At 33.2% G+C, this 24,089-nt stretch overlaps 2 protein-coding genes across 2 annotated transcripts; one reads left to right on the top strand and one right to left on the bottom strand.

Annotated features, from left to right (window-relative positions):
- Positions 1 to 1,497: 1,497 nt before the first annotated feature.
- Positions 1,498 to 11,694, bottom strand: LOC129241988 (uncharacterized). Its single transcript, XM_054878533.1, has 4 exons — positions 11,101 to 11,694; positions 10,542 to 11,037; positions 8,270 to 10,476; positions 1,498 to 1,536 (listed from the first exon to the last, which is right to left on the bottom strand). The coding sequence occupies exons 1-4, from the start codon at positions 11,692 to 11,694 to the stop codon at positions 1,498 to 1,500; spliced, it is 3,336 nt and encodes a 1,111-aa protein (XP_054734508.1).
- Positions 11,695 to 16,597: 4,903 nt separating this feature from the next.
- Positions 16,598 to 23,902, top strand: LOC129241987 (uncharacterized). The gene is made up of 4 exons (XM_054878532.1): positions 16,598 to 17,191; positions 17,255 to 17,750; positions 17,816 to 20,022; positions 23,894 to 23,902. The coding sequence occupies exons 1-4, from the start codon at positions 16,598 to 16,600 to the stop codon at positions 23,900 to 23,902; spliced, it is 3,306 nt and encodes a 1,101-aa protein (XP_054734507.1).
- The last annotated feature ends 187 nt before the right edge of the window (positions 23,903 to 24,089 follow it).

Here is a 24,089-nt window from a genome sequence, read left to right as displayed (position 1 = left end):
ATACAAATTATAATACAGTATCTTTAAAACAAAGCAACATTTTAACTGAAAATGTTTCTGATTACGACATAATAAACAATGACACAGGAAATGCACAAAGAAAAACGGACATTCTCAACAAATTGAGAAAAAATTTTCCTAAAACATATGAAAAACAATTGACAAACCTATGTTCCGAATACAGTGACATATTTGGGTTAGAAACAGAAACAATAACAACAAATAATTTTTATAAGCAAAAGTTAATGGTTAAAGACAAACAGCCGGTATACATAAAGAACTACCGTATACCCCACACACATAAAGATGAAATTGAGAGACAAGTAAACAAACTTATAGAAGACAAAATAGTCGAACCATCATTTTCAGAATACAATAGTCCAATACTATTGGTACCAAAAAAGTCTCTACCGAACTAAGTTGAAAAAAGATGGAAGATGGAGTAATCGACTACAGACAAATCAACAAAAAATTAATTGCAGATAAATTCCCGTTACCGAGAATAGATGACATTTTATACCAACTCGGAAGTGCAAAGTATTTTTCATGTCTCGATCTAATGACTGGATTTCATCAAATTGAACTTGATAAAAATTCAAGAAATTTCACATCAACCAACAACGGTTCATACAGATTTACTAGACTACCATATGGCTTAAAGGTAGCACCTAATTCATTCCAAAGAATGATGACAATTGTTTTCAGTGGTTTAAAACCAGAGCAAGCTTTCTTATATATGGATGACTTAGTAGTCCTTGGTTGCTCTGAAAAACATATGATTTCAAACTTGAAAAATGTTTTCGATTTATGTAGAACACATAATCTAAAATTACACCCTGAAAAATGTTCATTTTTTATGCATGAAGTAACCTACCTCGGGCATAAATGTACAAACAAGGGGATACTTCCAGACGACAATAAGTACTCGGTAATAAAAAATTATCCTACACCCACAGACGGAGATAGTGCAAAAAGGTTCGTCGCCTTTTGCAACTACTACCGCAGGTTTATTAAAAACTTCGCTGAATATTCGAGACACCTAAAAAGGTTATCTAAAAAGGGAGTTGCTTTCGAATGGACAAAAGAATGCAATGATGCATTTGTGTACCTCAAAAGGGCATTAATGAGCCCTACATTGTTACAATATCCCGACTTTAAGAAACCATTTTGCTTAACAACAGACGCAAGCAAATACGCGTGTGGTGCAGTACTTACTCAGGAATATGAAGGAAAACATTTACCAGTAGCATATGCCTCCAAAAGTTTCACAAAAGGAGAAAGCAACAAGTCAACAATTGAACAAGAGTTAGCTGCCATACACTGGGCAATAACCCATTTCAGACCTTATATCTATGGTACAAAGTTTTTAGTTAGAACCAATCACAGACCCCTGTCTTACCTGTTCTCAATGAAGAATCCAAGTTCAAAACTAACACGAATGAGACTTGATTTAGAAGAGTATGATTTCGTAGTAGAATATCTTAGAGGAAAAGATAATCACGTCGCGGACACTTTGTGTCGCATTACAATCAATGACTTAAAGGAAATAAATGAAAAGAATCAAAATTTATACAAAATAGTGACTAGATCAATGTCAAAAAATAACAGCAGTCCAACTACACAGCAGCACATTAAAACATATGATAAGCCCAAAATATATGTCCCAATTAATAACACTGACGTCAGGAAATACAATAAATTAAAGATTACACCCACGCGATGTTACATCAAACGAGGAAAATCTATAATGGCATATATAAAAATTGATGACTTATTTGTTAATGGGAAAATTGACTTAGGACAATTCTTCTCTAGGCTCGACGAAGTGGCCGACAAATATGGCATTAATAATTTACAAGTGGCACCTAGCGAGAAAATTTTCGAATTTGTCTCGATTAATGATTTTAAAAATAAGGGCAATATGATACTAAATAAAGTAAAAGTAGCGCTACTGAATGAGGTGACCCAAATCAATGATGCTAAAACTGTAATGGACATTCTAAAAAGATAACACGATGACCCTATAGAAGGCGGTCATTGCGGAATTTTCAGAACACTTATGAAAATTAAAAGACATTACTTCTGGAATAAAATGTCAAAAGATGTTGCTAAGTACGTAAAAACTTGCGAAAAATGCCAAAAAACCAAAATAACAAAGCATTTAAAAAGCCCCATGACTATAACACCAACACCCACAGGTACATTTGATACAGTTATTGTAGACACAATAGACCCACTAGCTACAACAATTAATGGCAATACTTACGCAGTCACAATAATGTGCGACATGACAAAATATTTAGTCACGATACCCATCCAAGGCAAAAACGCCAAGACAGTGGCGAAAGCAATATTTCAAAAGTTTATTCTTACCTACGGTCTAATGAAGACGTTCATTTCGGACATGGGTACAGAATACAAAAATTCAATACTAACAGAGCTATGTGAATTGCTAAAAATAGAGAAAATTAATTCAACTGCTTACCACCACCAAACACTAGGAGTAATAGAAAGATCACATAAAACTTTCAATCAATACGTAAGATCTTACATATCGATTGACAAAAACGACTGGGATGAGTGGCTACAATACTTCACATACTGTTTTAACACCACTCCTTCTACAGTACATGACTATTGTCCGTATGAATTAATTTGTGAAAAAACACCAAACATGTTTCAGCAGTTCAAAAATGTAGACCAAATTACTCCATTATATAACATAGATAACTACGCTAGAAAAGTAAGATTTAGGCTAGAAGTAGCACATAAAAGAGCTCGCAATATGATAGACATAGCTAAAATTAAGCAAAAAACATTTTATGATAAAAATAGTTTAGATCACAATTTTAGCATAGGCAATTTAGTTTTACTTAGGAATGAAGTGGCCCATAAACTGGAACCCCAATATTGTGGGCCTTGTACCATTAAAGCAATAGATAATAAAAATAATGTTACTATAGTCGATAAGTTATCTTTAAAAGAACAAATAGTTCACAAAAATAGGCTTAAGATTTATCAACAATAAGTAGTTTTAAAGACCGGTCTAAACTTACAAAATTAATACAATATATACATATATATCAAATTAAGATTACTCATATGTACATATTTTATTTTAACAATTCAATGTAAAAGAATGTTCATACAAAAAAAGTTGTATGAGCATTCTTCCGAAGAAGGGAGGTGTAGTATGATTATAAGTCGGATATGCCTTAACATTAATATTCATAAACATTTTGTTTTGGTTTTTATTTTATTGTCCACTTATGCATTCACTTTGCTGTGCCTTTTAAATAGAGTATCATATTTCTTAAAAGGTTCATTACACTTGAAACTAAACGCAAACATAGCTAACGTAATTATTTTATGTGCGGCGCGTGAATGCTACACAAGTAAACACCGAAAAATTGTTATTGGCTTGCATTGACAAAAATTACTATAAAAACGCTTGTACGTAGTATGTAAGACACAAGAAAGAAAACAATCGTTTCACAAGCTGGATGCCTAGCTTGAAATGATAAAATAAAATAAATATATTTAAAATTAAAAACAATACATTCTTTCAATCAATATATTTCTTTACAGGCTGCTAGGACCTCAGTCAAAGCTCTCGCTGCAAAACTAAACCTTAATCTACAAAACGATAATTGCACCAATTTGGAAGTATGACATAGAAGTTTGGGGCACAGCTTCTAAATCCAATTTCAATATACTGTAACGTATGCAGTCGAAGATACTTGGCACGATAACAAATGCACCTTGGTATGTATCAAACCTGATACTCACCGCGACTTAAACATCGACAGAGTTGACGGAGCAATACAAATTGCGAGCAGAAGTCACATAAGCAAACTTCTGACGCACACAAAACCGACAATGAGGGATCTTGCTGATGAAGAAAAATTCAATAAGAAGAGACTTAAACGAATGGACAGGTGTAAAAAGAAAAGCAAGACCGTGAAAAAAGAAAAGCAAAGAGAGCTGGGTGTACATATATATTAGTATGTGTATAAAATACAATTTGAATACTCTAACAGTTTCGCATGACGATTTCATTTGTTCTATAACTATAACTTTCTTTATAACTTTACTAGCAAACCCAGCCCCCTTCGCTGGGCACACTAAAATAGCATAGATATGGTTTAGAACAGAAAATATATGATTTTCATATTATTTATTTCTTTATTCTTTATTCAAGCGCTTTGGCATAAACAATATTTTTTGTTTTTCTATTTGTTTTTGAGTAAATATAAAATATAAATTGAAAATCAGGAAAAAAGAAGATTGTTTTTAAATTTCAAATCAAACCATATGAATAAACAATCGTCTTTTTTCCTGATCATCCATGAATTTTTCGTTTCAATTTATATGTTTTATTAAGCACTAGCGTACCCTCGCCCACTTCGCTAGGCGATAAATTCAATGATTTGCTGAAAGAGAATAAAATTAATACGAAACAAAGCAAATTCTTTGATACAATTTAATTCGAACTTTATTGTAACACTTTTTTGTAGACAACGTTTTTGGTTTTTCCATCTTTGGCGTAAATGAATAATGACGATGGTTTGCCTACTCGTGAGCAAGCTACATACAATTGTCCATGAGAAAAAATTGGGTATTCTAAATTAATACCGCACATTTGTAGAGACTGTCCTTGCGCTTTATTAATTGTCATAGCGAAGGCAAGGCGAATAGGGAACTGCAATCGTTTGAAATCGAATGGTAAATCCGTCGGAATCAGTGGAATTCTGGGTATCAAAACGTCTTCTCCTTGGTACTTCCCTTTCAAAATTGTTGCTTCGATAACGTTACCCATTAGCTTCTTCACAGCGAGTCTGGTACCGTTGCAAAGTCGTGGCACATTAATGTTGCGCAGCATAATAATCGGTGCTCCAATTTTTAGAATTCAGTTGCATAATTTACGACATCATCTTGATCAGTAAATTGTGTCCATTGACTTACTTATATGCAACTATGTCACCAGATATTTGATCCAAAATAGCTACATTTATATCATTTACGTCCTTATTTTTCCCAGCTAAAATTGCTCTTTCGCTGAGCCAATCATTGTTTTTGTAGTGTTGAACTATGTTTGGAAATACACTCTGTATCAATGCCTCTTTAGACTGTGCAAAAGTGCAGAAATTGTTAGGCAATGTAATCATTCCTGTTGGATCGACAGACATTGGGTCATTTCCCATTTTCAGTAATTGGTGTGAAAATTCAGCTGCTGACGGATCGTTCTGTAGTTGAACACGTACGTTTGTGGTAAGTGTAAGCGTGTTTACATGTCTCGATAAATACGATGATTTTAAACATGCATTGATTTCATCTACAGCCGTAGATTTTGGGATCACAGGTAGGGTTTGCCTGAAATCATGGCCATACGATGAGCTTACATACTTTAAGAACTTTTACCATTCCAGATGTTTTCGAAATATTGCATGTTGGTGTTTCATTTACCTGCATATTCAAAGGCAACTTTAATGCAGAATGTGCTGTGCGACCGCCTTCCAGTAATGTAGCCGCAATTCCGGAAGAAGCGAGTGCCAATGCAACGTTAATATTTGATCGAATTGTTGCTAATAGCAATGAAATCAAAAAGGTCTTTCCTGTTCCCCCAGGAGCATCCAAGAAAAACAATCCACCAGTTCCATGGCTAACATTATTCATGATTGTAACATAAACATGTTGCTGTTGTTGTGTTTAGTTCATTACAATCATAATGGTATTCACGCTCCAGTTCTCAATTTTCATTTCATTTCATTTATTGCCCAAAATCATTTTAACATAGGAGTTTACAAAGTTATGATAAAATTAGATTATTTAGCATTATCCTATCATACATTTGTATTTATCTAGGAGTTTAAAACTTATTTTTCTTTTGATATATACAATAGGTTATGATTATTATTTTGTATGTCTTTGGCATAATTTTAAAACTTATTTATATTCTCCCAAAAAGGGCTTAAAAAGGAGATAACGTATAATAAACTTCTATAATTTATTTGGCTATAAATTGATTACTGTTATAAACTAAATTTTCATAGTTGAAATTGTTCATCACGAAACGAAAACACAATCCGAAGTTCTCAATCGAGTTGTTGTAATGAATTAAACACATTTGTAATATCAAATTTAAAGAAATTGAATGACCCATGTTGCTGTTGGTGATACAATTATGAATAATGTTAGCCATAGAACTGGTGGATTGTTTTTCTTCGATGCTCCTGGGGGAACAGAAAAGACCTTTTTGATTTCATTGATATTAGCAACTTTGCATTGGCACTCGCTATTTCCGGAATTGCGGCTACATTACTTGAAGGCGGTCGCACAGCACATTCTGCATTTAAGTTGCCTTTGAATATGCAGGTAAATGAAACACCAACATGTAATATTTCGAAAACATCTGGAATGGCAAAAGTTCTTAAAGTATGTAAGCTCATCGTATGGCCATGATTTCAGGCAAACCTTACCTGTGATCCCAAAATCTGCTGCAGATGAAATCAATGCATGCTTACAATCATCGTATTTATGGAGACATGTAAACACGCTTACACGTGCTACAAACGTACGTGTTCAACTACAGAACGATCCGTCGGCAGCTGAATTTTCACACCAATTACTGAAAATCGGAAATGGCCAAATGTCTGTCGATCCAACAGGAATAATTACATTCCCTAACAATTTCTGCACTTTTGCACAGTCTAAAGAGGCATTGATTAGCTGGGAAAAATAAGGACGTAAATGATATAAATGTAGCTATTTTGGATCAAATACCTGGTGACATAGTTGCATATAAGTAAGTCAATGGCCACTATTTACTGATCAAGATGATGCCGTAAATTATGCAACTGAATTCTTAAACTCACTCGATTTGTCAGGCCTACTACCTCATAATTTACGATTAAAAATTGGAGCACCGATTATATGCTGCGCAACATTAATGTGCCACGACTTTGCAACGGTACCAGACTTTGAAAGGGAAATACAAAGAAGGAGAAGACATTTTGATACCCAGAATTCCACTGATTCCAACGGATTTACCATTCGATTTCAAACGTTTGCAGTTCCCTATTCACCTTGCCTTCGCTATGACAATTAATAGGCGCAAGGGCAAATTCTTTGATACAATTTAATTCGAACTTTATTGTAACACTTTTTTGTAGACAACGTTTTTGGTTTTTCCATCTTTGGCGTAAATGAATAATGACGATGGTTTGCCTACTCGTGAGCAAGCTACATACAATTGTCCATGAGAAAAAATTGGGTATTCTAAATTAATACCGCACATTTGTAGAGACTGTCCTTGCGCTTTATTAATTGTCATAGCGAAGGCAAGGCGAATAGGGAACTGCAATCGTTTGAAATCGAATGGTAAATCCGTCGGAATCAGTGGAATTCTGGGTATCAAAACGTCTTCTCCCTGGTACTTCCCTTTCAAAATTGTTGCTTCGATAACGTTACCCATTAGCTTCTTCACAGCGAGTCTGGTACCGTTGCAAAGTCGTGGCACATTAATGTTGCGCAGCATAATAATCGGTGCTCCAATTTTTAATCGTAAATTATGAGGTGGTAGGCCTGGCAAATCGAGTGAGTTTAAGAATTCAGTTGGATAATTTACGACATCATCTTGATCAGTAATAGTGTCCATTGACTTATACGCAACTATGTCACCAGGTATTTGATCTAAAATATCTGAATTTATATCATTGACGTCCTTATTTTTCCCAGCTAAAATTGCTCTTTCGCTGAGCCAATCATGGTTTTTGTAATGTTGAACTATATTTGGAAATACACTCTGTGTCAATGCCTCTTTCGACTGTGCAAAAGTGCAGAAATTCTTAGGCAATGTAATCATTCCTGTTTGATCGACAGGCATTTGGCCATTTCCGATTTTCAGTAATTGGTGTGAAAATTCAGCTGCTGACGGATCGTTCTGTAGTTGAACACGTACGTTTGTGGTAAGTGTAAGCGTGTTTACATGTCTCCATAAATACGATGATTTTAAGCATGCATTGATTTCATCTGCGGCCGTAGATTTTGGGATCACAGGTAACGTTTGCCTGAAATCTCCAGCCAATAAAATCATGGCACCTCCAAAGACTGCTTGGCTTCCTCGTAGATCTTTCAAAGTTCTATCAAGTGCTTCTAATGATTTCTTGTGTGCCATAGTACACTCGTCCCATACGATGAGCTTACATACTTTAAGAACTTTTGCCATTCCAGAAGTTTTCGAAATATTGCATGTTGGTGTTTCATTTACCTGCATATTCAAAGGCAACTTTAATGCAGAATGTGCTGTGCGACCGCCTTCCAGTAATGTAGCCGCAATTCCGGAAGAAGCGAGTGCCAATGCAACGTTATTATTTGATCGAATTGTTGCTAATAGCAATGAAATCAAAAAGGTCTTTCCTGTTCCCCCAGGAGCATCCAAGAAAAACAATCCACCAGTTCCATGGCTAACATTATTCATGATTGTAACATAAACATGTTGCTGTTGGTCATTCAATTTCGTTAAATTTGATGTTACAAATGTGTTTAGTTCATTACAATCATAATGGTATTCACGCTCCAATTCTCGATTGAACATATCATGCACTGGACGATTTGCTGCTGGCATGCCCAATTGTACTAACGATTTGTTTGACATCGACAAACAAATGTCGTTAATCCTTATCAATGCTTCATTGTAAATTTCCAAATTGAATTCCAACTCATAATTTGCAGTAGCTCGACGCATTTGGTTTAAAATATCATCTGCCATATAATCTTTGAAATTATTCCATAATTCCAATGGATTAGATGGGGAGCACATTGCAATTATTATCGAAAATAATGTTCGTATTTGATGTGGACTGGCTATTACAGCTGAAACGGCAAGCGTATCTTCCCAATGCTTATCATCCTCCAACAAATTTAATTTTTGACATGCTTCACGATATGTAGCGCACAATTCACCATTAATTGTTCTTAAAGCTTGGAATGATGTTGGGCCACGAACATTAACTAACAACAATCGCAGGTAAAAACACTCAGCATTATTTGGATGAACTGTATAAATGCGTCCTAATGCATCTGTTGAGAACACATTAGGATGACCTTGAACTGGTTTGCCTTGTTTTCGCCTTTGAAATGTTATCCTGGATTTATCCCATGTGAAATATTGTGGCACTTCTGCATATAGCAATGTTCTTGCAAAATTGTCCGATTGACATAAATGAAAAAAGGCAGTCAAAGTTGTAATCGGTGCACTTGTTGCTCTAAGCGCTGCATTTTCAGGAGTAAAATAAACGCGTTGGCCATTTTCAAGGTGAACCGCTAAATGAACGACTGTTGGATGTCTTTCGTGGATTGGGAATGAAAAAATTCGCCATATCGCTTCGTTACTGCTTATATAACGCCCCATTTGATATTTTTTAATCTCGTCGTTGTCATTTTGGACTGCACCGAATACAGCCATATCGCTTCCTTTATTTACATATTTGCAAATGTATTTAATTGATTTTACGGAATTACAGTATTCCACGTTAATATGCGCTTTGAATGTTTTGGACAACAATGGACAATATGGAACAATCCAACGATTGTCAACTTCAACATTTTGATTTCTCATCTTAATTATCGTTGATTTACCATTGGCATCAGTTGATCGACGACGATATGCCGGATATCCATCGTCACCTGTGACCGTATCCGAAATTAATGCTCGTGGGTATCGCTTCGAACATTTTCCATCAATCATGCACGGAGAGTTCAGATTCAATGCACCGCAAGGTCCATGTATCATATTTTTTGTGACGACTTCGAACAAATCTGGATCAATCATTTGATCCGGTATTTCAGCTGATATCACACTATCAATTTGATCCGGTGTAATTTTATCAACCAACCAAATCAAAATGTGTGCGTGCGGTAATCCCCGCTTTTGCCATTCAACGGAATACATATAACAACGCACCTCTCCAAACACTCTATGTTTGACAATAAAGTCCATAAGTGATTTTAGTTTTTGTTTGAAAATACGTGCAGTTAGGTCGTGTCGATCAATTGGGGATTGGCCAGGAAATAAATGGTCTTTGATTTCACTCCATTGCGGATTGCATGTAAAAGTAATAAACAGATCCGGCCGCCCATAAGCGCGAACATACGCCATGGCATCCTGTGCATATTCATGCATGTGTCGCGGGCTACCAGTATATGTTGCTGGTAATATGATCATTCTACCGATGTCATTCACATTTCCATCGTTATTCACTGCATCCCGTAAGTGAATGTATTCCTCGGACCGTAACTTAGTCTGGTTGAATTTGATATAGTTTAAGCGCTCGGTCTCAATTTTTGCATACATATCCACGACAAATTGGTGGAACAATCTTCTGCATTTCAGAATGTGAGATTCTTCATTTTCACGAATCATTAATCGATATGAATAATAATTCATAGCGCTAACTTTTTTATTCGTTTGTGCGCCTGAATTAAAAACAAATCACCTTTGTGAGATTATTATTATCATATGTGAATTTTTTTTCAGTTACCTGTAGCTGGGTTTATCATTTTTATATTGAAATGATAGCCATCTTCGCCTTCCCAAAATAATATTGGATATTGTAAAGCATCGTAGCAACGATGCGTTTCAGACACACGTGTTAGCTCGTTTGTTCTACGATGAAGCACAATATCACGCTTTTGAAAATCTTGGCCAACAATTACAATTGCAACATCGTCGATAGTGGGAGCATTGAATCGTCTAGAGTGTTCGCCTACAGGTACTTTGTCTGGACGAATCACAATTTTATGGTTGTCTGATGGCATTCGATCCATCGCTGTTTTGAACAATCGAACCAATAAATTATGAGCATGGAAAAATTCTGTCAGTTCTCCAACTATTGCTCGTCGAGCATTAGTGGCAATTGTACAGCGTCGATCAATTTCATCTTCGGTATTACCAATAAAATAAATTTGTAAAAACTCATAATTTGCATCCGCGAATGGTAATAAAGATCCGACTTGATGGTAAATTTGTCCTTGAATCTGTGTGGAAGAATTTGCAAAACTGTAAATTTCACAAACTTCCGTATTATAAAGACAAATTACCTTGAATGTTGGCATGAAATTATCTGTGATTATTTTCGAAGCACCAAACGATGTCATTTGAAAACAGGAATTATACGTTTGAATTTTGTCCAAAAAATGCCTTGATAATGGTGTTGTTCCCGATACAAATGAACGTAATGGTTCAGGGGGAAGTTTTAATTCCGGTAGTTTAACTTTTCCACCGGAACAACAAAGACCATCGGTTTCATTTTGAAATTTCAGTGCCTTACAATGTTTGCAAACATCAGTCATGGTTCCAATTACAACAGAATTGTGCAAACTATAATCATACAAATTATTATATGCAAACGCTGCTCCGTTGAGATTTTGTACAATTGACCTCTGTCTCCTAATACGCTGATTCATGTTCGTATTTTGTTGACCTTGCACTGCACGATTTCGTCTCATTCTTTCACGATCATTATTATTACGTGTTTCCCGTTTTTCATTCGAATGAGCAGAACGTGATCTGTCCATACGTTGTCTACTTTGCTCATTATGCTGACTTCGTTGCTCTGCAGTCTCTTCATTTCTCCTTGCAGCACGATTACGTGTATTGCGCGATTTACGGCCAAGATCAGATCGTTTCGGCATTTTTAAAAATCGTCGAAAACCACACTTTCAAAATGTTCACCTGTTCGCAATAAGGAACACTAAAAAGCATCAATAAATACTATAATAACGAAAATATTGAATAGTCCATTAATGTAATCTCACAAAGCAACAGCGAAGATAATTCACAGCAAATATGTACGTATTATTGTCGATGCACACACTAATAAATTTTTGTTCAACGTGAATTCTATTCAACCTATAAATGAAATATCTTCTTTGTTAATAGTTGAAAATCAAATGTTTTGAAAAACTATAAAATTTTTTTCTAATATATTTTTGTACACATAAAATGAATGTCGATTCGAAACTTACTTTAATCTAAGAATCGAGCAAGTTTTGTTTTGTACAATATTTTGATTTTTTCTTTTTTTTTATGTGAAGAAAATATTTAAAAGAAATTTTTTTTTGCTAAAAACCTTCCCCTAGTGGATCCCTATAATATGAAAAAAGAACGAATAAAATTGGCCTCGTAACATCATTTCATTTTTATATATATAGATAGATAGAAGAAGAAGATGAGGTGGTAAGCTTGGCAAATCGAGTGAGTTTAAGAATTCAGTTGGATAATTTACGACCTCATCTTGATCAGTAATAGTGTCCATTGACTTATACGCAACTATGTCACCAGGTATTTGATCTAAAATATCTGAATTTATATCATTGACGTCCTTATTTTTCCCAGCTAAAATTGCTCTTTCGCTGAGCCAATCATGGTTTTTGTAATGTTGAACTATGTTTGGAAATACACTCTGTATCAATGCCTCTTTAGACTGTGCAAAAGTGCAGAAATTGGTAGGCAATGTTATCATTCCTGTTGTTTTTGAAAAAAGGTTTATTTTTTTTGGTTAAAAAGTGTTTTTTGAAGTTTTGAAAAACACTTCGCTCTAACAAATTTCTTCTCAGTTAATTGCTGAAAATTAAATATTTTGAAAAAACAACTTTTTTTTAATTTCACGTTTTTGAGAAAATTTTGTTCTTGAAAAAATTTCATACTTTTGTAAAAGTTTAAATTGATTTGTTAAAAAAGATTTTTGTCCGCTTTGAAAAACACCCCCTCGAAAAAATGTATTCTCTATTAATAGTGGAATATGAAATGCTTTGAAAATTTTTTTTTTTAATTTTGTTTGGTTTTCAGAAAATTTTGTTTTGAAAAAATTTCATACCCTTGAAAAAGTTTTATTTTATTTTATTTGTTTAAAATTTTTGAAATTTTTTTTTTGTAATTTTAGAAAAACACCTCTTCGAAGAAATTTCTTTTATCTTTTTGAGGAAAATTTGGTTTTGAAAAAATTTCATGCTTTCGAAATTTTTTTATTTTACTTTATTTCTTCAAAATTTTTTAAAACAATTTTTTTTATAATTTTCGAAAACACCCCTTTGAAAAAATGTTTTCTATGTGTCATAGTGGTATTCCATTAACTTTTAGGATTATAGTCAAATACTTACAAATATCTACGCTTTCACAAATAGCAACAATAAACAAATTTCCTCAAAACCAAAAAATTTACTTTTTTTCTAAAAAAATTCTAAACAAACAACGTAATAAATTTAGAATTTTGTGTTCACGAAAAAACAGTATTGTTTTTATTGTATTAACTGAAAACCAAAATGTTGCAAAAAATCAAAACAAAACTAAATTATTTTTTTGTGTTCATTTGGTCCATATGTTCCATAAGAAGTTGATATGGTAAATAATATGCACGGTCTGTTACACGCAAATTTCCATTGACCATTATAGTGACAAAATTATCGATCAGCAATTCCAACAGGATTTCAAAATCAGAGTTGGAATGAGTTGTTGTCTGGTGTACTTCTGAAAAAATGAGAAATTAACAAAATAAATTTAAAAATTCGAATTCCATCTTTATCTTGTGTATGTTCTTATTACCTTTGAATTTTTCCAATGAAGCACCACTCATTTTAAATTTTCCAAGAATTTTTTTTATCATTTCGCGTTTCTTTCTATTTTCATTCGATTCCAACATTTGTTCATAGCCGAAAACATCGTTTGCAAACGCATTCATCTATATATATAAAAATGAAATGATGTTCGTTCGTCCGCATTTTTTTGGGCCGATACGAGGCCAATTTTATTCGTTCTTTTTTCATATTATAGGGATCCACTAGGGGAAGGTTTTTAGCAAAAAAAAATTTCTTTTAAATATTTTCTTCATATAAAAAAAAGAAAAAATCAAAATATTGTCCAAAACAAAACTTGCTCGATTGTTAGATTAAAGTAAGTTTCGAATCGACATTCATTTTATGTGTACAACTTTTTTTGAATTTTTTGTATTTGTATTGTGATACAGAAATGTATTGTATACAGAAATTTCAAATGATTCGAATGAAAAATTTTTTTTTTTTTTTTATTTCTTCCATAAAATATTACACCTGTCGTTAGACAATAAGTAATTTGATTTACAAAAAGATGGAATGAGAGTGATATTAAAGGGCCAATGCCCCCAAGCTCATTTAGAAGAAGTATATACATATTATTTAAAAACAAGTGGTTAACAAACAATGACATATACGATTAGTTGACAATTGATTACAAGTATTTTGCAAGATCTGTAGGTGTTTGACGGTTAAGCCGACTTTGGGTAGATTTTTCTTTATTTGGTAGTCTTCTCATCATAGGATTTGTATGCGTTAATAGTCTATTTATGTGTCTTCTGCTAGCGCTTTGTATTGTTTCATCAATAGTATCGATGTCAAGGTCGCGATGAATATCTGCGTTAGGTATGTACCAAGGTGCATAAGTTAAGGTCCTAAGTATTTATGAAAATAATGTTTCAATTCAATTGAGCAATGCGTTCTTTGACCAATTCTATATGGAAATGAATGCGTTTGCAAACGATGTTTTCGGCTATGAACAAATGTTGGAATCGAATGAAAATAGAAAGAAACGCGAAATGATAAAAAAAATTCTTGGAAAATTTAAAATGAGTGGTGCTTCATTGGAAAAATTCAAAGGTAATAAGAACATACACAAGATAAAGATGGAATTCGAATTTTTAAATTTATTTTGTTAATTTCTCATTTTTTCAGAAGTACACCAGACAACAACTCATTCCAACTCTGATTTTGAAATCCTGTTGGAATTGCTGATCGATAATTTTGTCACTATAATGGTCAATGGAAATTTGCGTGTAACAGACCGTGCATATTATTTACCATATCAACTTCTTATGGAACATATGGACCAAATGAACACAAAAAAATAATTTAGTTTTGTTTTGATTTTTTGCAACATTTTGGTTTTCAGTTAATACAATAAAAACAATACTGTTTTTTCGTGAACACAAAATTCTAAATTTATTACGTTGTTTGTTTAGAATTTTTTTAGAAAAAAAGTAAATTTTTTGGTTTTGAGGAAATTTGTTTATTGTTGCTATTTGTGAAAGCGTAGATATTTGTAAGTATTTGACTATAATCCTAAAAGTTAATGGAATACCACTATGACACATAGAAAACATTTTTTCAAAGGGGTGTTTTCGAAAATTATAAAAAAAATTGTTTTAAAAATTTTTGAAGAAATAAAGTAAAATAAAAAAATTTCGAAAGCATGAAATTTTTTCAAAACCAAATTTTCCTCAAAAAGATAAAAGAAATTTCTTCGAAGAGGTGTTTTTCTAAAATTACAAAAAAAAAATTTCAAAAATTTTAAACAAATAAAATAAAATAAAACTTTTTCAAGGGTATGAAATTTTTTCAAAACAAAATTTTCTGAAAACCAAACAAAATTAAAAAAAAAAATTTTCAAAGCATTTCATATTCCACTATTAATAGAGAATACATTTTTTCGAGGGGGTGTTTTTCAAAGCGGACAAAAATCTTTTTTAACAAATCAATTTAAACTTTTACAAAAGTATGAAATTTTTTCAAGAACAAAATTTTCTCAAAAACGTGAAATTAAAAAAAAGTTGTTTTTTCAAAATATTTAATTTTCAGCAATTAACTGAGAAGAAATTTGTTAGAGCGAAGTGTTTTTCAAAACTTCAAAAAACACTTTTTAACCAAAAAAAATAAACCTTTTTTCAAAAACAACAGGAATGATAACATTGCCTACCAATTTCTGCACTTTTGCACAGTCTAAAGAGGCATTGATACAGAGTGTATTTCCAAACATAGTTCAACATTACAAAAACCATGATTGGCTCAGCGAAAGAGCAATTTTAGCTGGGAAAAATAAGGACGTCAATGATATAAATTCAGATATTTTAGATCAAATACCTGGTGACATAGTTGCGTATAAGTCAATGGACACTATTACTGATCAAGATGAGGTCGTAAATTATCCAACTGAATTCTTAAACTCACTCGATTTGCCAAGCTTACCACCTCATCTTCTTCTTCTATCTATCTATATATATAAAAATGAAATGATGTTACGAGGCCAATTTTATTCGTTCTTTTTTCATATTATAGGGATCCACTAGGGGAAGGTTTTTAGCAAAAAAAAATTTCTTTTAAATATTTTCTTCACATAAAAAAAAAGAAAAAATCAAAATATTGTACAAAACAAAACTTGCTCGATTCTTAGATTAAAGTAAGTTTCGAATCGACATTCATTTTATGTGTACAAAAATATATTAGAAAAAAATTTTATAGTTTTTCAAAACATTTGATTTTCAACTATTAACAAAGAAGATATTTCATTTATAGGTTGAATAGAATTCACGTTGAACAAAAATTTATTAGTGTGTGCATCGACAATAATACGTACATATTTGCTGTGAATTATCTTCGCTGTTGCTTTGTGAGATTACATTAATGGACTATTCAATATTTTCGTTATTATAGTATTTATTGATGCTTTTTAGTGTTCCTTATTGCGAACAGGTGAACATTTTGAAAGTGTGGTTTTCGACGATTTTTAAAAATGCCGAAACGATCTGATCTTGGCCGTAAATCGCGCAATACACGTAATCGTGCTGCAAGGAGAAATGAAGAGACTGCAGAGCAACGAAGTCAGCATAATGAGCAAAGTAGACAACGTATGGACAGATCACGTTCTGCTCATTCGAATGAAAAACGGGAAACACGTAATAATAATGATCGTGAAAGAATGAGACGAAATCGTGCAGTGCAAGGTCAACAAAATACGAACATGAATCAGCGTATTAGGAGACAGAGGTCAATTGTACAAAATCTCAACGGAGCAGCGTTTGCATATAATAATTTGTATGATTATAGTTTGCACAATTCTGTTGTAATTGGAACCATGACTGATGTTTGCAAACATTGTAAGGCACTGAAATTTCAAAATGAAACCGATGGTCTTTGTTGTTCCGGTGGAAAAGTTAAACTACCGGAATTAAAACTTCCCCCTGAACCATTACGTTCATTTGTATCGGGAACAACACCATTATCAAGGCATTTTTTGGACAAAATTCAAACGTATAATTCCTGTTTTCAAATGACATCGTTTGGTGCTTCGAAAATAATCACAGATAATTTCATGCCAACATTCAAGGTAATTTGTCTTTATAATACGGAAGTTTGTGAAATTTACAGTTTTGCAAATTCTTCCACACAGATTCAAGGACAAATTTACCATCAAGTCGGATCTTTATTACCATTCGCGGATGCAAATTATGAGTTTTTACAAATTTATTTTATTGGTAATACCGAAGATGAAATTGATCGACGCTGTACAATTGCCACTAATGCTCGACGAGCAATAGTTGGAGAACTGACAGAATTTTTCCATGCTCATAATTTATTGGTTCGATTGTTCAAAACAGCGATGGATCGAATGCCATCAGACAACCATAAAATTGTGATTCGTCCAGACAAAGTACCTGTAGGCGAACACTCTAGACGATTCAATGCTCCCACTATCGACGATGTTGCAATTGTAATTGTTGGCCAAGATTTTCAAAAGCGTGATATTGTGCTTCATCGTAGAACAAACGAGCTAACACGTGTGTCTGAAACGCATCGTTGCTACGATGCTTTACAATATCCAATATTATTTTGGGAAGGCGAAGATGGCTATCATTTCAATATAAAAATGATAAACCCAGCTACAGGTAACTGAAAAAAAATTCACATATGATAATAATAATCTCACAAAGGTGATTTGTTTTTAATTCAGGCGCACAAACGAATAAAAAAGTTAGCGCTATGAATTATTATTCATATCGATTAATGATTCGTGAAAATGAAGAATCTCACATTCTGAAATGCAGAAGATTGTTCCACCAATTTGTCGTGGATATGTATGCAAAAATTGAGACCGAGCGCTTAAACTATATCAAATTCAACCAGACTAAGTTACGGTCCGAGGAATACATTCACTTACGGGATGCAGTGAATAACGATGGAAATGTGAATGACATCGGTAGAATGATCATATTACCAGCAACATATACTGGTAGCCCGCGACACATGCATGAATATGCCCAGGATGCCATGGCGTATGTTCGCGCTTATGGGCGGCCGGATCTGTTTATTACTTTTACATGCAATCCGCAATGGAGTGAAATCAAAGACCATTTATTTCCTGGCCAATCCCCAATTGATCGACACGACCTAACTGCACGTATTTTCAAACAAAAACTAAAATCACTTATGGACTTTATTGTCAAACATAGAGTGTTTGGAGAGGTGCGTTGTTATATGTATTCCGTTGAATGGCAAAAGCGGGGATTACCGCACGCACACATTTTGATTTGGTTGGTTGATAAAATTACACCGGATCAAATTGATAGTGTGATATCAGCTGAAATACCGGATCAAATGATTGATCCAGATTTGTTCGAAGTCGTCACAAAAAATATGATACATGGACCTTGCGGTGCATTGAATCTGAACTCTCCGTGCATGATTGATGGAAAATGTTCGAAGCGATACCCACGAGCATTAATTTCGGATACGGTCACAGGTGACGATGGATATCCGGCATATCGTCGTCGATCAACTGATGCCAATGGTAAATCAACGATAATTAAGATGAGAAATCAAAATGTTGAAGTTGACAATCGTTGGATTGTTCCATATTGTCCATTGTTGTCCAAAACATTCAAAGCGCATATTAACGTGGAATACTGTAATTCCGTAAAATCAATTAAATACATTTGCAAATATGTAAATAAAGGAAGCGATATGGCTGTATTCGGTGCAGTCCAAAATGACAACGACGAGATTAAAAAATATCAAATGGGGCGTTATATAAGCAGTAACGAAGCGATATGGCGAATTTTTTCATTCCCAATCCACGAAAGACATCCAACAGTCGTTCATTTAGCGGTTCACCTTGAAAATGGCCAACGCGTTTATTTTACTCCTGAAAATGCAGCGCTTAGAGCAACAAGTGCACCGATTACAACTTTGACTGCCTTTTTTCATTTATGTCAATCGGACAATTTTGCAAGAACATTGCTATATGCAGAAGTGCCACAATATTTCACATGGGATAAATCCAGGATAACATTTCAAAGGCGAAAACAAGGCAAACCAGTTCAAGGTCATCCTAATGTGTTCTCAACAGATGCATTAGGACGCATTTATACAGTTCATCCAAATAATGCTGAGTGTTTTTACCTGCGATTGTTGTTAGTTAATGTTCGTGGCCCAACATCATTCCAAGCTTTAAGAACAATTAATGGTGAATTGTGCGCTACATATCGTGAAGCATGTCAAAAATTAAATTTGTTGGAGGATGATAAGCATTGGGAAGATACGCTTGCCGTTTCAGCTGTAATAGCCAGTCCACATCAAATACGAACATTATTTTCGATAATAATTGCAATGTGCTCCCCATCTAATCCATTGGAATTATGGAATAATTTCAAAGATTATATGGCAGATGATATTTTAAACCAAATGCGTCGAGCTACTGCAAATTATGAGTTGGAATTCAATTTGGAAATTTACAATGAAGCATTGATAAGGATTAACGACATTTGTTTGTCGATGTCAAACAAATCGTTAGTACAATTGGGCATGCCAGCAGCAAATCGTCCAGTGCATGATATGTTCAATCGAGAATTGGAGCGTGAATACCATTATGATTGTAATGAACTAAACACATTTGTAACATCAAATTTAACGAAATTGAATGACCAACAGCAACATGTTTATGTTACAATCATGAATAATGTTAGCCATGGAACTGGTGGATTGTTTTTCTTGGATGCTCCTGGGGGAACAGGAAAGACCTTTTTGATTTCATTGCTATTAGCAACAATTCGATCAAATAATAACGTTGCATTGGCACTCGCTTCTTCCGGAATTGCGGCTACATTACTGGAAGGCGGTCGCACAGCACATTCTGCATTAAAGTTGCCTTTGAATATGCAGGTAAATGAAACACCAACATGCAATATTTCGAAAACTTCTGGAATGGCAAAAGTTCTTAAAGTATGTAAGCTCATCGTATGGGACGAGTGTACTATGGCACACAAGAAATCATTAGAAGCACTTGATAGAACTTTGAAAGATCTACGAGGAAGCCAAGCAGTCTTTGGAGGTGCCATGATTTTATTGGCTGGAGATTTCAGGCAAACGTTACCTGTGATCCCAAAATCTACGGCCGCAGATGAAATCAATGCATGCTTAAAATCATCGTATTTATGGAGGCATGTAAACACGCTTACACTTACCACAAACGTACGTGTTCAACTACAGAACGATCCGTCAGCAGCTGAATTTTCACACCAATTACTGAAAATCGGAAATGGCCAAATGCCTGTCGATCAAACAGGAATGATTACATTGCCTAAGAATTTCTGCACTTTTGCACAGTCGAAAGAGGCATTGACACAGAGTGTATTTCCAAATATAGTTCAACATTACAAAAACCATGATTGGCTCAGCGAAAGAGCAATTTTAGCTGGGAAAAATAAGGACGTCAATGATATAAATTCAGATATTTTAGATCAAATACCTGGTGACATAGTTGCGTATAAGTCAATGGACACTATTACTGATCAAGATGATGTCGTAAATTATCCAACTGAATTCTTAAACTCACTCGATTTGCCAGGCCTACCACCTCATAATTTACGATTAAAAATTGGAGCACCGATTATTATGCTGCGCAACATTAATGTGCCACGACTTTGCAACGGTACCAGACTCGCTGTGAAGAAGCTAATGGGTAACGTTATCGAAGCAACAATTTTGAAAGGGAAGTACCAGGGAGAAGACGTTTTGATACCCAGAATTCCACTGATTCCGACGGATTTACCATTCGATTTCAAACGATTGCAGTTCCCTATTCGCCTTGCCTTCGCTATGACAATTAATAAAGCGCAAGGACAGTCTCTACAAATGTGCGGTATTAATTTAGAATACCCAATTTTTTCTCATGGACAATTGTATGTAGCTTGCTCACGAGTAGGCAAACCATCGTCATTATTCATTTACGCCAAAGATGGAAAAACCAAAAACGTTGTCTACAAAAAAGTGTTACAATAAAGTTCGAATTAAATTGTATCAAAGAATTTGCTTTGTTTCGTATTAATTTTATTCTCTTTCAGCAAATCATTGAATTTATCGCCTAGCGAAGTGGGCGAGGGTACGCTAGTCTATATATATAAAAATGAAATGATGTTCGTTCGTCCGCATTTTTTTGGGCCGATACGAGGCCAATTTTATTCGTTCTTTTTTCATATTATAGGGATCCACTAGGGGAAGGTTTTTAGCAAAAAAAAATTTCTTTTAAATATTTTCTTCATATAAAAAAAAGAAAAAATCAAAATATTGTCCAAAACAAAACTTGCTCGATTGTTAGATTAAAGTAAGTTTCGAATCGACATTCATTTTATGTGTACAACTTTTTTTGAATTTTTTGTATTTGTATTGTGATACAGAAATGTATTGTATACAGAAATTTCAAATGATTCGAATGAAAAATTTTTTTTTTTTTTTTTATTTCTTCCATAAAATATTACACCTGTCGTTAGACAATAAGTAATTTGATTTACAAAAAGATGGAATGAGAGTGATATTGAAGGGCCAATGCCCCCAAGCTCATTTAGAAGAAGTATATACATATTATTTAAAAACAAGTGGTTAACAAACAATGACATATACGATTAGTTGACAATTGATTACAAGTATTTTGCAAGATCTGTAGGTGTTTGACGGTTAAGCCGACTTTGGGTAGATTTTTCTTTATTTGGTAGTCTTCTCATCATAGGATTTGTATGCGTTAATAGTCTATTTATGTGTCTTCTGCTAGCGCTTTGTATTGTTTCATCAATAGTATCGATGTCAAGGTCGCGATGAATATCTGCGTTAGGTATGTACCAAGGTGCATAAGTTAAGGTCCTAAGTATTTATGAAAATAATGTTTCAATTCAATTGAGCAATGCGTTCTTTGACCAATTCTATATGGAAATGAATGCGTTTGCAAACGATGTTTTCGGCTATGAACAAATGTTGGAATCGAATGAAAATAGAAAGAAACGCGAAATGATAAAAAAAATTCTTGGAAAATTTAAAATGAGTGGTGCTTCATTGGAAAAATTCAAAGGTAATAAGAACATACACAAGATAAAGATGGAATTCGAATTTTTAAATTTATTTTGTTAATTTCTCATTTTTTCAGAAGTACACCAGACAACAACTCATTCCAACTCTGATTTTGAAATCCTGTTGGAATTGCTGATCGATAATTTTGTCACTATAATGGTCAATGGAAATTTGCGTGTAACAGACCGTGCATATTATTTACCATATCAACTTCTTATGGAACATATGGACCAAATGAACACAAAAAAATAATTTAGTTTTGTTTGGATTTTTTGCAACATTTTGGTTTTCAGTTAATACAATAAAAACAATACTGTTTTTTCGTGAACACAAAATTCTAAATTTATTACGTTGTTTGTTTAGAATTTTTTTAGAAAAAAAGTAAATTTTTTGGTTTTGAGGAAATTTGTTTATTGTTGCTATTTGTGAAAGCGTAGATATTTGTAAGTATTTGACTATAATCCTAAAAGTTAATGGAATACCACTATGACACATAGAAAACATTTTTTCAAAGGGGTGTTTTCGAAAATTATAAAAAAAATTGTTTTAAAAAATTTTGAAGAAATAAAGTAAAATAAAAAAATTTCGAAAGCATGAAATTTTTTCAAAACCAAATTTTCCTCAAAAAGATAAAAGAAATTTCTTCGAAGAGGTGTTTTTCTAAAATTACAAAAAAAAAAATTCAAAAATTTTAAACAAATAAAATAAAATAAAACTTTTTCAAGGGTATGAAATTTTTTCAAAACAAAATTTTCTGAAAACCAAACAAAATTAAAAAAAAAAATTTTCAAAGCATTTCATATTCCACTATTAATAGAGAATACATTTTTTCGAGGGGGTGTTTTTCAAAGCGGACAAAAATCTTTTTTAACAAATCAATTTAAACTTTTACAAAAGTATGAAATTTTTTCAAGAACAAAATTTTCTCAAAAACGTGAAATTAAAAAAAAGTTGTTTTTTCAAAATATTTAATTTTCAGCAATTAACTGAGAAGAAATTTGTTAGAGCGAAGTGTTTTTCAAAACTTCAAAAAACACTTTTTAACCAAAAAAAATAAACCTTTTTTCAAAAACAACAGGAATGATAACATTGCCTACCAATTTCTGCACTTTTGCACAGTCTAAAGAGGCATTGATACAGAGTGTATTTCCAAACATAGTTCAACATTACAAAAACCATGATTGGCTCAGCGAAAGAGCAATTTTAGCTGGGAAAAATAAGGACGTCAATGATATAAATTCAGATATTTTAGATCAAATACCTGGTGACATAGTTGCGTATAAGTCAATGGACACTATTACTGATCAAGATGAGGTCGTAAATTATCCAACTGAATTCTTAAACTCACTCGATTTGCCAAGCTTACCACCTCATCTTCTTCTTCTATCTATCTATATATATAAAAATGAAATGATGTTACGAGGCCAATTTTATTCGTTCTTTTTTCATATTATAGGGATCCACTAGGGGAAGGTTTTTAGCAAAAAAAAATTTCTTTTAAATATTTTCTTCACATAAAAAAAAAGAAAAAATCAAAATATTGTACAAAACAAAACTTGCTCGATTCTTAGATTAAAGTAAGTTTCGAATCGACATTCATTTTATGTGTACAAAAATATATTAGAAAAAAATTTTATAGTTTTTCAAAACATTTGATTTTCAACTATTAACAAAGAAGATATTTCATTTATAGGTTGAATAGAATTCACGTTGAACAAAAATTTATTAGTGTGTGCATCGACAATAATACGTACATATTTGCTGTGAATTATCTTCGCTGTTGCTTTGTGAGATTACATTAATGGACTATTCAATATTTTCGTTATTATAGTATTTATTGATGCTTTTTAGTGTTCCTTATTGCGAACAGGTGAACATTTTGAAAGTGT

This window comes from Anastrepha obliqua, chromosome 3, assembly GCF_027943255.1.
Source record: "Anastrepha obliqua isolate idAnaObli1 chromosome 3, idAnaObli1_1.0, whole genome shotgun sequence".
Lineage (NCBI taxonomy): Eukaryota > Metazoa > Arthropoda > Insecta > Diptera > Tephritidae > Anastrepha > Anastrepha obliqua.
This window is presented reverse-complemented; position numbering and strand designations above follow the sequence as displayed.

What these genes read in the sequence shown, in the direction of transcription:
- LOC129241988 (XM_054878533.1), bottom strand. Translation starts at nt 11,694, where the DNA reads ATGCCGAAACGATCTGATCTTGGCCGTAAATCGCGCAATACACGTAAT. An exon ending in ATTTCATGCCAACATTCAAG is followed by an intron (nt 11,038 to 11,100) that starts GTAATTTGTCTT and finishes TCTTCCACACAG; the next exon opens with ATTCAAGGACAAATTTACCA. An exon ending in AATGATAAACCCAGCTACAG is followed by an intron (nt 10,477 to 10,541) that starts GTAACTGAAAAA and finishes TTTTTAATTCAG; the next exon opens with GCGCACAAACGAATAAAAAA.
- LOC129241987 (XM_054878532.1), top strand. Translation starts at nt 16,598, where the DNA reads ATGCCGAAACGATCTGATCTTGGCCGTAAATCGCGCAATACACGTAAT. An exon ending in ATTTCATGCCAACATTCAAG is followed by an intron (nt 17,192 to 17,254) that starts GTAATTTGTCTT and finishes TCTTCCACACAG; the next exon opens with ATTCAAGGACAAATTTACCA. An exon ending in AATGATAAACCCAGCTACAG is followed by an intron (nt 17,751 to 17,815) that starts GTAACTGAAAAA and finishes TTTTTAATTCAG; the next exon opens with GCGCACAAACGAATAAAAAA.